Source organism: Pongo abelii, chromosome 13 (genome assembly GCF_028885655.2).
Source record: "Pongo abelii isolate AG06213 chromosome 13, NHGRI_mPonAbe1-v2.0_pri, whole genome shotgun sequence".
NCBI lineage: Eukaryota > Metazoa > Chordata > Mammalia > Primates > Hominidae > Pongo > Pongo abelii.
The window spans coordinates 107,388,993-107,401,988 of record NC_071998.2 but is presented as its reverse complement, the minus strand read 5'-3'; the positions used below and the strand labels follow the sequence as shown (position 1 = coordinate 107,401,988).

The 12,996-nt window shown below is 44.6% G+C and overlaps 1 protein-coding gene and 1 long non-coding RNA gene across 3 annotated transcripts in view; one reads left to right on the top strand and one right to left on the bottom strand.

The window, feature by feature from the left end:
- The window catches only part of PAPPA (pappalysin 1), a 248,661-nt gene that overhangs the window by 209,470 nt on the left and 26,195 nt on the right, over positions 1-12,996 (bottom strand). The window contains exon 2 of the mRNA XM_024252110.3: positions 4,448-5,510. Within this exon, the coding sequence (XP_024107878.3) occupies positions 4,448-5,510 (1,063 nt within the window). The remainder of the gene's footprint in view (positions 1-4,447; positions 5,511-12,996) is intronic.
- LOC129048000 (uncharacterized) overlaps positions 1-12,996 on the top strand; it is a 116,444-nt gene that overhangs the window by 78,331 nt on the left and 25,117 nt on the right. The window lies entirely within an intron of this gene.

Genomic DNA, 12,996 nt, shown 5'->3' with positions numbered 1-12,996 from the left:
GCATTTACTGCTCACACAGACTGCTCCTCCTGGCTGGTACTGTGGACCCTTCATTCACACCAGTGATTGCAGTGGGGTGTTTACTTCTCTGTCTTACCCACTAGGTGGTAAGCTCCGGGAGGGCAGTGATTGGGCTGGCACAGAGAAAGCATTCAATAAATATTTATTGAGAGAAGAAAAGGACAGAAGGAAGGAAAGGTGGGAAGAATGTAGGGAGGAAGGAACAGAGGATTAAGCCTAACATTAAAGTTTTCCATGAGATAAACTGAACTTTTCTCTGCTCATGGTCTGGATCTCAGCCATAATAACCCCTTAAACTCCATGTTCTCTTCTATACACCACTCCTCACCCTCTCCACTGCCTGGCTTATGCCCTACCCTCTGCATGGCCTGGCTATCTCTAGGCTCTGGACATTCTCTGCTTGCTCATGCAGATCCACTCCCCACCCTGCTCTGTGTCCTTGGGAGGCTGGCTATCTACGGATTGCATCAACAGGTTCCTTTGTTTTGTGCCTTCAGTTGGATCCACCAAATGGGAAGCACTGGCAGGAGACTGGCAGGCAGAGAGAATGACAACATGGAATTTACTCTCCTGCTTCCCTTCTGGTCAGGTGGCTGTAGCCTGGCTGCTTCCCTTGCTGAGAGCCACAGCTGCTGCCAGGAAAGCCCCTCCATACAGTCCCTCTCTCTGGGTCCCATAACCACTTTCTCCTTTTGCCCCTACAGGCCAAGATGGTAAATGGCTCTCCATAGTTGCCCGCCCTAGAGTATAGCACAAGGCCTTGTTGGTTGTCCTTAATCCTGCCTACAACATTGTAAACAGCTTCTCCTTGAAAATAGCCCCTCCTTCAATTCTCCTTAATTATTCTGTTCGAATGTGCCATCTGTTTCCTGCTAGGACCCTGACTGATGCAGTCTGCATCTTTACTTCTCAGCAGGCTGCCTATTCTCAAATGCCTACTCAAATCTTGACCCCTCCAGCTGATTTGCCTTGTTTTCCTAGTCAAATAAATCTCTGCTTTTTCAGTCTCCTGTCCTACTGTGTGTCTCTAAATTTACAAATCAGAGTTTCTTATGTTTCTATATGACTTTCCCACTAAAGCGGAAGCCCCTCAATGGTGAGGAACATGTCCAACTCATTGCAACACCCCCAGTAAAGTGCAGAAAGGCTGGTGGGATAGACATGCCCAATAAATGCCTGTTAAAGAGAAGAGAAGCAGTCAATATTTGGTTTTCTGATATGAAATGGAATAAGATATTACTGTGCAGTGCTCAACCCCAAGAACACAAGGCCACCGTCTCCACCAGAACTGTAATCCCACCTATGGCCTCATTATGCATGGTTATCAGTACTGACTTGAATGCTTCTGGTGAAGGGGAGCTCACTCACCCACAGACAAAGCCCTCCCCAAAAAGGACCATTCTGACTGGAGATGATATCATCTATCACTCAGCTCAAAGCTGCCTCCTGTAATTACAACACTGTAGTCCCAGCCATGGCTTAGAAACCATATAGAATAATTCTGCGACTTTCCCACAGGATAGGCCTTCAGAGCTTGAAGTGTATGTGTCATGACCATGTAATCACGACCCTCCCACCCTCCCTATCTCCCTCCCTCCCTATCTCCCTACCTCCCTCCTTCCTTTCCTCCCTTTTTTGTTTAAATTCACAAAGCAAAAATTTATCTGCAACCTTCCACAGGTTTCTGTCTGCACACAGGAGAGCTGATTCGGCCAGAACCCAGAAAACCCCAGCCTCACCACGAGAGGACATGTGACCTGGTGGGCCTCATCCAGGGCACACAGCTTTCCCAGCCAGCAAACAAACGAGCCCTGGTCACAGCGGTCATAGCTGGCACATGGTCACTCACAGACACTCTGGGCATGCATTCCCGTGACTTAGAAAAGAGGAGGCCTTTGGAACCTGCCAGTGTTGTCTGCTGATTGTGAGGTGTCTGGAACCTGGGGCCCCATGGCCCCTCCACACCAGCATGGTGCTCTGCAAAGGCCAGCTGCTCTTCATCCTGTCTCAATGATACACAGTTTTTTTTCCCAAAACTTTAGTAGCGCCACTCTCCCTATCACCTGTGTTTTAATTTTGCCTCTTATTGTTCCTTAGATTAAAAAATATCCTCCTTCCATAGGAGGTTTGGACCTAGTAGTCTTGAGTTTGAATCCAAGCTATCCATTTATTAGCAGAGTGAGCTTAGGTAAGTCCCTTCATCTTTCTGAATCTTAAAATTTTCAAAGCAAAACAGGGCTAAGGGTACCCACTTTCCTGGCACTTGGCAGGTGCTGCATAAACATTTGTTGCATGAATGAATGAGTGAATGAATGAGCAAATAAATCGATGTACAAATGAATGGATGACTTCCAATTATGCCCATTCTACCCCACGCGCACTCTCACCAGGCACAGAAGTACCTCTTGGGAGTCTAGTTTAGTGGAGCACACTGATCATAGACTTGCACTTGTGATTTAGCCTAATGATTTTCTTGACCCATGAACTTAGCTAAGTCACTCCACTCTCTAAGTTTCCTCTATTTCCCATCAGTCTAATGTGAATGTTAACCTCTGTGTTGACTCCCTTGCCAAGTTTTGGAAAGGCCCAAGTGAAAGCAGAGATGACAATGCACTGTGACCTAGAAGAGACTGGTCACACACCAAGGCTTCTCCTCACATGGGCTGCTCATGTCTTGGAGCCAAGGTGAGAGTCCAGGGGCCCTCCTGGTGCCGGGAAACTGAGCTGAGGCACTTTCTGACTTGCTGCCAGGCAGGGCATTCTCCTGCCAGCATCCTCATTCCTTTGCACATAGGTATTTTGTTCACGCACGGGAGGCCCTTGCGCTTTTGAGAGAGACATAAAGAGAAGAGTCAGCAGAAAACCTGCAGAGGTCGGCAAATGTGCTCGAGCCATCAGCAAGTCCAGGGTCCTGTGTGTTGGACAGAATAGAAAAGTTCAGTGTGAATCTGGGAAAAACAAGAAAGTGGATATTGATGGTCTCTCCGGCTTGAATCTAGTTCCTAGAGGTCCCACATTTAATACAGGTTACCCTTGAGTTCACCTTTGGGCTCTACTTTTGGATTACTGGTTATAACTGACAGCAATGGCAGAGGCTAAGTGAGGCAGTAGACTGAAGTCCCCCTTTTCTGTCCTCTTTTTAGCAGTAGATGAGAAATTCCCTCTGCCTGGAGTGTCCTCCCTTCTTCCACCCAATTTCTGATGTCAAAATTATACCTATTCTTTTTTCAGGTAAATTTTATTGTGTATATTTAAGGTAGACATGATGTTATGGGAAACATATAGATAGCAAACAGTTTACTATAGTGAAATAAATTAACATATCCATTATCTTAAGTCACCCACTTCCTTTTGGTTTTGTGCCAAAAGTACTTAAAATCTGGTTATTTAGCATGAATCCCAAATACAGTTCAACCTTATTTCCTATAGTCCTCATGCTATACATTAGCCCTCTAGATTTGTTCTATTATACCGAATGTATTGATCTTGTTGTTCATTAGATCTCTAGATTTGTTCTAACATTCTTCAAATTAGAGCTATTCTTGAAGACCTTGCTCAAATGTCACCTCTCTCAAGAAGGCTTCCCTGATATAGTCAAGCTGCAAATCAACCTTTTCTCTTTGATCATCTAGGGCACTCCCTAAACACAGCACACTGCCTTTCATTAGACAAGTAATGACAGACATACTATTGAGAATTAATGATGTGCTGTAAGAGAGTGTACTTTATATGTCTTCTCTCTATCAATCCTCGGAGCAACTTGACAAAATAGGTACCATTATTTTCCCCATTTTACAGATGAAGAAACAGCTTCTAAGAAGTTACAAAATGAAGGAGCCACAGAGAGCTGAGACCATGGGGCCAGGTTGTCTAGCCCCATGTGACCCCAGCTCTTTGAGCCTGTCCACCAGAACTTTCTGTGATGACTGAAGTGTTTCATATTGCTTTGTCAGTATGGTAGCCACTAGTCCCATGTGGCTAGAGTACTTGAAATGTGGCTAATGCAACTCAGGAATTGAATTTTGAGTTTTATTTAACTTTGACTGATTTAAATTTAAGTAGGCACATGTTGCTAGGAACTACCATATTGGACTGTGCAACTCTCACCCACTCTATGTCATACAATACAACAGCTATTTGTACTCAGCTCATATCACTCAATTTGAACTCTGGGCTCTTGGAGAAAACAGGGCTCTCAGGCTTCCCTCACGGCTCATGGTAGGCACTCAATAAATATTTTTATAACAAACTGTGTTTGCCTATGGTCTCCACGATGACCCGAGTAAAAGACTTGCCTCAATCATGAAGCTGCTGGTTGAACCAGAAAATCCCCATATCACCCATGGGCCTTAGGTGCCTTATCTATAATATGGAGGACATCAAGTTCAACTTTCAACTGGGCATCTTTAGCCCAGTAAGGTCTTACCTGTGTGGAGAGTCGGGGTCAAAGCAAGTCTGAGTGACATTGGTGATTTCAGGGTCACAGCACTCTCCACCATCAAAGTTGAACCGTTCATAGTTGGAGTCCATGTCACACACCCCGTTCTGCTGCTTCTTCACGAAGGCAGGGTGGCGCAGGTGGCGGCAATCCCCGCCGTCGTGGCCCGTCAGCGTGTGGTTGCACTCGGGGTCACAGTTCTCATCCCCTATCTTGCTGATGTCACAGTTGGCCAGGATGAGGCGGCGGCGAAGGGAGGAGTTGCTCACCTCCAGCACGTCCAGCTCCCAGGAGATGTTGTAGTGCTTGAAGGCCTCAGCCAGCTGACGGTGCTGGAAGTCCACCTGCTCACGGGTCACCGTCGGGTTCTTATGATCATCTTCATAGAGGTTGACCACGCGGTAGCGCACCACCTTGGGCTGGCGGAAACTTGGGAGCTGATTGTAGCTGGCAATGACCTCTGTGTTGTCACACAATGTCTGTCCGCACAGAGGAGGCTCCAGACTCGTGTCCAGCAGAAAGCTGGGGGCATTGCTGAATTCCACTTTGGGGCTGCTGCCATCCTTCATGGGGGACCATGCATGCTTCACATTGTCCCAGTTCTCCTGGAGGAGGAGCTGAGGTAGAGCAGTGTGGGCGCCATGGGTTTCCATGTCAGACAGTAACTCCCGCTGAGTCCTGGCCACCTTCCACAGACTAAAGTGCTCGATGTAGCCCCGGTAGTTGTGATTCAGGGCACTGCCCCCTAACATGAGCACTTTGCACTTCTGGGTCAGTGGGCTGAATATGCCACCCACTTGTTCCCCAGAGGTGGCCACCTGGGCACCATTCACATAGAGCTTCATGAACTGCCCATCATAGGTGGCAGCTAGGTATACCCACTGGCCTGGGAGGTAGCTGCGGTGGGCATTGATGGTGGTCACTTGCCGGGCTCGGTCTGTCTTCAAGGAGAAAAAGTAGCGTGGGTCTTTGTTGTCTTGGTCACTGATGGTGTGAATGCCCACGACCCATCCTCGGTCACGTGAGATATAAGAACATTTGTCATACAGCCCTATGTGGCCCCAAAAGAGAAAGATGAATAAATAAAGGATGGAAAAGGAGGGGGGGTTAAGTTATTTTTCTCTAATAAAATTTGTATCAGGTTATCCTAGACTCATCGCTTTCCAACTGCTCTGTGGGATCCTAGCAGTTGCTAATGGTGCCTCTGGGACCACCTTGAAGGCAAGGCAAGGGCTGGAGGAGCTGAAAGAATGAGTAAGTTGGGTTTGGGGCATTCTCATCACAACTTTAACCCGTGAAGTTTAACTTTTATTGGTTTTGAATATGAAGCATACAAGAAAGATTTTTGTTTGAAGAAAGGGTACTTCATCTAATGAAGTTGTTGCAACAATAGCAGCAATAATAATAAAAATCTGAAAACCATTTTCCAAAGCTGTTGGATGGGGAAGAGGACTTTGTAATTAAGAGGGTATTTAAAGTGTAAGATAATATACGAGGTGAAAGGAGAAACAGAGGGAGATGATAATGAACAGAAGATGCTCATTTAGAAGGGAGGTCCCTACCATAGTTACCAGAACTTTGAGTGTACATCTGCCATTAGCAGTCATTAAATGATCAGTGGCATTAAATTGTTAGGAAAGTTGGGGTATAAAAGTGAGGGTCTGGAGCTGAAAAGCTGGAACTTCATTCTCTAACAGGAATCTTGCCATTTATCCCCAAAGAAAGAAAACACATTTCAGAGCTAAACTAGAAAGGTTTTCAAAGATCATCACCTCCAAACCCTTTGTTTGACAGGTGAGAGAGCTGAGTCCCGGAGAATGGAAGGCATTTGTTAAGTCACAGAGTCATTGACAGTTCCCCTGTGTCCTGATTCAGCTTTCTTCTTACACTGATGCCTCTCTCTCTCTCTTTCTCTCTCTCTCTCTTTCTATATATAGATATATATATATACACACACACATATATAATGAGTGCCTTCTTAACATAAATTGGGTATGCCTACATAATAGTTAATAATAATGAGCAAAATCTCCCAAGCCTCTATGGCAGGCCAGGCATTGTGCTAAGGTCTGTATATGCATTAACTTAATCCATGTAATATCCCTAAGGTGGTGACATTAAGTTTCTCATTTAACTGATGAGAATATGGAAGTTAAAGGAGATAGAGAGACAGGTTGAAGGTCAACTGCTTGGTAAGTGGATCCTAGATTCATCAGACCCTTGGGTTCACTGTCCTAGGCACTAATTCTATAGCAACTCCCCCTGCCTCACCAAAATCATCAGGCATCTGGGCTATGCCACCTACCTGGGGCCTGTCACAAATTTGAGTTCGATATTTGAGGAACTTCCAAGCCAAGCATCTCTACAGTTACTCTGGGAACCCCAGGAAGTAGGTTAGCAGATTCTCTCTGGATCTAATTATCTTTATGCTCACCAATCCCCATTTCCTAGCCTTTCTGGAATATACCCAGTGTCCCTGGCACAGACAAAGCTGTTGGATGGGGAAGAGGACTTTCTAATTAAGAGTGTATTTTAAGTGTCAGATGACGTATGAGGCCAGGTGGGAGAAGAAAGAGAGGGAGAGGAGAGTGAATAAAAGATGCTCATTTAGAAGGACAGTGACTACTCTCAGCTGGAGAATTGTTGCGGTCACCATAACTCTGGGAGTTCACCTGCCATAAGTGCTCATCAAATGAGCAAGGAGAGCTTCCAGCAAAATCAATGGAGGAGGCCCACACAGTCTTCACTCCTCTGTGGGCAGTGGGAGCTCAGAATTGGTGTAAATCTCTCTGTTAGCACCTGACATGGCCAGCATGCTGTCTTAGCACAGCATCTATGCCAATCTACACCTCTCCTCCCACTTCCTGCTCAACCGTTTTTCAGGAAATGGCCAGAGTCTCCTTACAAAGTCATCCTGCTCTTACCATCAGGATAACCTTAGTGAAGCACCAATGCCTCCTCTGGTGTCCTCTGGGTCCTGATTCTCTATCTGGTAAAGGAGGGGGTTAAGTGAGGTTCTGTGTCACATACTAGGTCCAAGTCTGATTTTCTTTATTCTAGATTTCCCAATGACTAGAATGCAAGGTACCTCTTACAAGAAGTTCTTCCTGACTGCCCTGTGAATAGTGATTATTCTCTTCTTTGAACTCTTTTCACTTTTAGGAAACTTGACACGTGCTCTTCGGTTTTGGATTTGCTGTGTTCTCACCATTATCCCCTCTCTGCCAAACTATTCTTCTCGAGAGCAATGGTTGTGTCTGTGTCATTCCAGTAACCTGTCCAGCACCTTGCTACAGCAGGCATGGGAATGATTCTAAATAGAGCAGGAGATGAGAAAGGGTAGGGATTTTAAGGACAAACAGAATCAAAGGCATTAATTTATGTCTCTGTGACTAATGTACAGGGAGAATCAGAGAATAAAATGTATTCTTGGTAAAGTAGAAAGATCAGGATCTTTGCACTCAGGGTAATTTACTTTGAATTTTGATGACAGCAGTTACTAGTTGTACATATGGGGCAAAATCACTTCACCTCTAAGTCTTAATTCCTTCATCTGTATCTCTAAATATATTGTCATACTTAAAAGACATAGTGAATATGACATCCTCCACATACAATGGCTGTCCAAATGAGAGTTCATTGTTAAGATGCTGGAGGGTTCAGGGGTGATGTAAAGGATGAAAAGGAGGGAGGAAATGATGGGAAACAAAATAGAAAGGCCAGAAAGAGAGGGTACCCTGAAGGCATCTTGCCTGATACATCAAGAAGGAAGGCTCAAAAAAGCCCTGGTCCTCCTCAAACCCACTGGCAAACCCTTCTTAGAAATCATAGATCCCGTCAGCTTAGATGATATCATGAGACTACATATTAAAAGCTGCCTCCCCACTGACTCCTTCAAAAGCCTAAGATCCAACTCCAGATTTGAAGTGAGTTGCCCCAGATCTATCTGTTGCTGCCCGTTATGGAACCAGTTGAAAGCAGAGGTTCCTGGAGCCACGAGATTCATGTCCTTCCCCACCTCTTAGCTCACCTTCTCTCTCTCTCCCAGCTAACCCTATCCCTCATGAAAGAAAATGAATGGCCTTCTAATGAGAAAATTAAAATCTAAAACAAGATCCTTTTTCCCTCTCTCTTTCTCCGTCTCTCTCTCTCTGCAGGTTTTTATTTTGCCAGGGGCTCCCAGTCCCTAGTTTTCCTGTTGCCTTTGGAAGGCAGCTAGCCTGGTTAGCAAGGTAAAATGTTTACACATCTGTAGGGTGCTCTCAGTTCAGAACCTTGCCGGGGCTCGGGACCCAGGCTCAGGCCACCTCTGTTTGCAGTTGAGACAAGGGGGAAGAAGTGAGAAAAGGCAGATTCTGCAAAAGAGCTAAGAAATAAGGGGTGGCTTAGCCATGGGAGGCAGAGAGGAAGGGCAAAGAGAAGGTTTTCAGTGGAACCAAAAAGAAACACATTAAGGGAAATGAGAACCTTGAAGCAGCGGCTTCACAAGTTCAGAGGGAAATATTTACCTGGAGTATAAGTAGTGAAAGAAAATCACCGAGCTTCAATAAGGTTGGGGGTATATGGTGGCAATGGGGTTTTATTTCTATATGAAAATAACTTAATCACCAGTAGTCTTATTTTAGGGTCTGAAAGGGAAGCATCGTTGTACCACCAGCTCAGAACCAGAAGTTTGGCACCAGAGATCTGAGCTTGACTTGCCAGGTAACCTTGCCTGGGACAAGTCATACCACCTCCTTTATGCTGCTGAACCTAATTTCCCTTCTCTGTAAAAGGAGGAGTCTGGATAAAAATGATCCCTTGCTAGAATTTAAGAGCTCTTTTGTTCACTGTTAGAATGGTTCCTTGTAAAGAGAAGGTGCTCAAAAATATGTGTTGATTTGATTTAGATGCCTTATGTCATTCCCAACTCTTGCATGCTTAGGTTCTGTCTCCTCTGAGGATCTCTATACAGGACACACAATGCTGTTCTCTGGAGGACACAAAAGAACCCCCACGTCTCCACACTGCCCTTCCTCACAGTTCTCCATAAAGATAGAGGCATAGTACAAAAAAAAATGGTGCAAATTTGTCTGAAGTCAGCACCATCTGTGTGGGACTAGAGGATGATCCCAGGGGGTATAGTCCCATGTGGCAAGACGGAAGGCCACACGCAATTCTGCACACAATCTACATATAATTAGCGTATGTCTGTCTCAGTGCTATAAGCACATAGAACTAGACAATGAAAGCGTGCAAGAGCCCTTTTACAGTAGTGTGTCTGGGCACACTGCACAGAGGGAGAGGTTGAGGTGCAGCAGGAAAGGAGCCTGCCGTGGTCCTCCTGTTAAGGAACCATCCCTGCAGCCCTGGCCAGCTGACCTTTCTAATGCACCCTATCTTCCTGCAGCTAGGCTGGATGTGAAAAGGGTTCCATAGGCCCCCAGAAGATTGATGTCTATTTTTTTCATTGCCTCTTTTTCTTCTCATCTACTCATTCAATCTCATCCCAGAAAGGAAGAACATCCACAAAGGAGAAAAGCTCAAAGGCACGGAAAGAGTCTCTCAGAACTGTGGCTAAGGCTGTACAGAGTGTGGGAGAATACTCTGGGCATTAGGGGTATTCTCTAAAGATCATCATGGTAAATACTACCCCAAGACAAGTCTGTCTGACGACCCCATGTCACCCAGGCACCAACAAATCTTCCTCCTGTATATTCATCATACTCCTCCCCATCCTAAAACTGCCTCATCACTGAGTAATTACTCATTCAAGATCTGTGCTTCCCACATATGTGGCTGTTTGCTTCATTTATAAATGCCCAACATCCAACCCGAAATCCGGTATGTTGTAAGTGCTCTGTAGAGTTTGTTATTGAAAGTTAAAAATAAAGAAAGAAAGGGAGCAGGGGGATACTTCCCTATTTCTACCTTCTCTATAAGAGTATCTTACTCTTTATTAAGAACTTACTATCATTTACTCTACGTTAATTATCTTGCTTAATCTTCACAACAAGTCTATCAGCATTGCTCCCTCTTCAGGGTAGACTGAGGCTCAGAATAGGGAAATGGTTGCCCAAAGCAACACCGCTCAGAATCCAAGTCTATAGAATTCCTACACCCAGGCTCTTAGTCATGGTCAATACATTAAGTGCCAAAGGCCAAATGTTTTGTTGTAGGCTGTTTAAAGGTATGGCCTCCTCTGGAAATACTTCTGTAAGTTATGCAGCACCCACACAAACAGGGTGAATTGAATTGAAAGCCAGGAGGCTGCTGTCTTTATCATTCTTCTGTAGGGACCTAAACAATTAACTAAGAATCGATGGTTCTTTATTACCAAAGAGTAATCTATTCCACTGAGCTCACCCCACTTCGCTAGAACCCAAAGTTTGTCCAGGCATAGTTGTCCATCTGGAGTGCTTCCTTGAGCTTGTCCTTTGACATCTGGATTTCCGTTACCAGCCTACCTGCCTGATGGTTTCTGACTCAGGTTTCCTCTAACTTCCAATGTCTATACTGATTTTTCTTCCTGAGCTTGCTGCCATGCTCTTGGCTGCTTCCCATTTTCCTTTTCTTTGTGATGGACGAAATTGTGTTCCACCAAATTTCATATGTTAAAGATGTAACCCCCAGTACCTTGGAATTTAACTGTATTTGGAGATACAGTCTTTGAAAAGGTAATTAAATTAAAGTGAGGTGATATGGCAGATCCTAATCCAATTTGACTGGTGTTCTTATAAGAGGAGAAAATTAGGACACAAGTAATACAGAGAAAAGACTATGCGAAGATACAAGGAAAAGATGAACATCTAGAAACCAGTGAGAGAGAGAGAAAGAGAAACAGAGAGAGAGAGAGAGAGAGGTCTTAGAAGAAACAAACCTGGCTGACACCTTGATCTTGGACTTTTGATCTCCAGAATTTTAAGAAAATAAATTTCTGTCATTTAAGCCAGCCAGGCTGGGGTCCTTTGTTATGACTGCCCTAGCAAACCATCATTCAACAAGTTTTCTAAGCTCTCCCACTGAAATTTTTCTAAAATCTATCTTATCTCCTAATGCCTGTTCCCAGTTCAGAATTTTTCTCTTGTTACAATGCAATGTCTCAATTTACTCAATTGCTGTTTTGAGTAGAGCAAGGTGTATTAGAAAGATAGCAAAATTGGTGGTGTGTTCATCACATACAGGAAACATTCCTCACTGGGGAGGGTGTTTTGCATTTCTGAATCACCTGCTGTGTGTTGGGCATGTGGGCAGCAACTTCCCTCTCAAGGTGTTTCCTAGAATCCTCACAGCAATCTGCTACAATAGGTACTATTTACGGATCAGAAAACTGGAAAGTCAGAGAGGCGAGGTCCCCTGCCTAAAGTCCCACAGCACTAAGGGGTAGGAAAAACTGGAATTCAAGTCTCCTGATTTCAAATTCGAAAGCTCCCCCACAGCTGAGGGGGACTCTAGCTATGCTTTCTTCCTATGGTCTTGCCTAGGATGTTTTCCTGGGAAGCTTTAAGTCAACATAAAATTATCTCTGATAACATTTGACTTTCTGCCATCATTGTCTAGGGGCGGCGGGGCGGAGATAATTAGCAAAGGATGACAATTTATATGCAATTCGTATTATTGTTTGTTTTCTCTCATTGGGAGAGTAAATATAGAAGGAGAAAAAAACTCTACCAGGACATTTCTGCTGTGAAAAAGTTGTATTTTAAAATAAATAATGATAATAATAACAAACACTTTCTGAAAGCCTCTATTTAGTAGTCTCTTTACTAAGCACAAACTAAGTGGGATTTATTAGTATTCTTTTGACAGATAAGGAAACTGAGATGTAGAGAGGTTAATTGATTTTCCCTCCAAGGATCCCAGCGAGGGATTGGGAGAATCACGATTCTAACTCTCATCTCTCTCACTCCAGAGCCAAAGCTCCCTACCAAGATGCTTTCCATGGTGGATTGGTGCTCTCAATCCACCATGAAGGCTCTAATGTCTAGGTCTGCCATGCTGTGCTGTGGTCCCTGGGTGAATAGCTCCCTACTCTGGGCTTCCTCACTTCCTTTCCTTAGGATATGAGAGTGTTAGACCACATGGTCACAGAGGTCCCTTCCATCCACATTCTGTGACTCCAAGATCCCAGCGATTCCAGGTATCCCAGCCTTGGTTCCCCCTGTGGGAGATGTAAGGTCATTGCGGGGCAGGGTAAAAGGCAGTTTCAGACCCTTCAATTAAAGGATGCCCACTAGCTGTGGGACATCTGCCAGGAGAATACAAGCAGAGGTGAGAGGATGAGGGGATGAAAGGGGGAATTTAGGTCAACAATCTGGTTTCTTTCATGAGGCTAAAAAAATTAAAAGCTAAAGGTTGGAGCTAGTCCCTTTTTTGTTTTGTTTTGTTTTGCTTTCCCTTCCATGATTTAATCGCTAGTATCAAAGCCACAGAGGAATGCTTGAGAGAGCAATCCTATGGAAAGCTTTTATCTGTCCAGAGGACAGTGATTAAAACAGACAGATTTGGGTTAAGTATACCCATGGTCCCTGCACTTGGTTCAGTCGGGGGGAGACCCA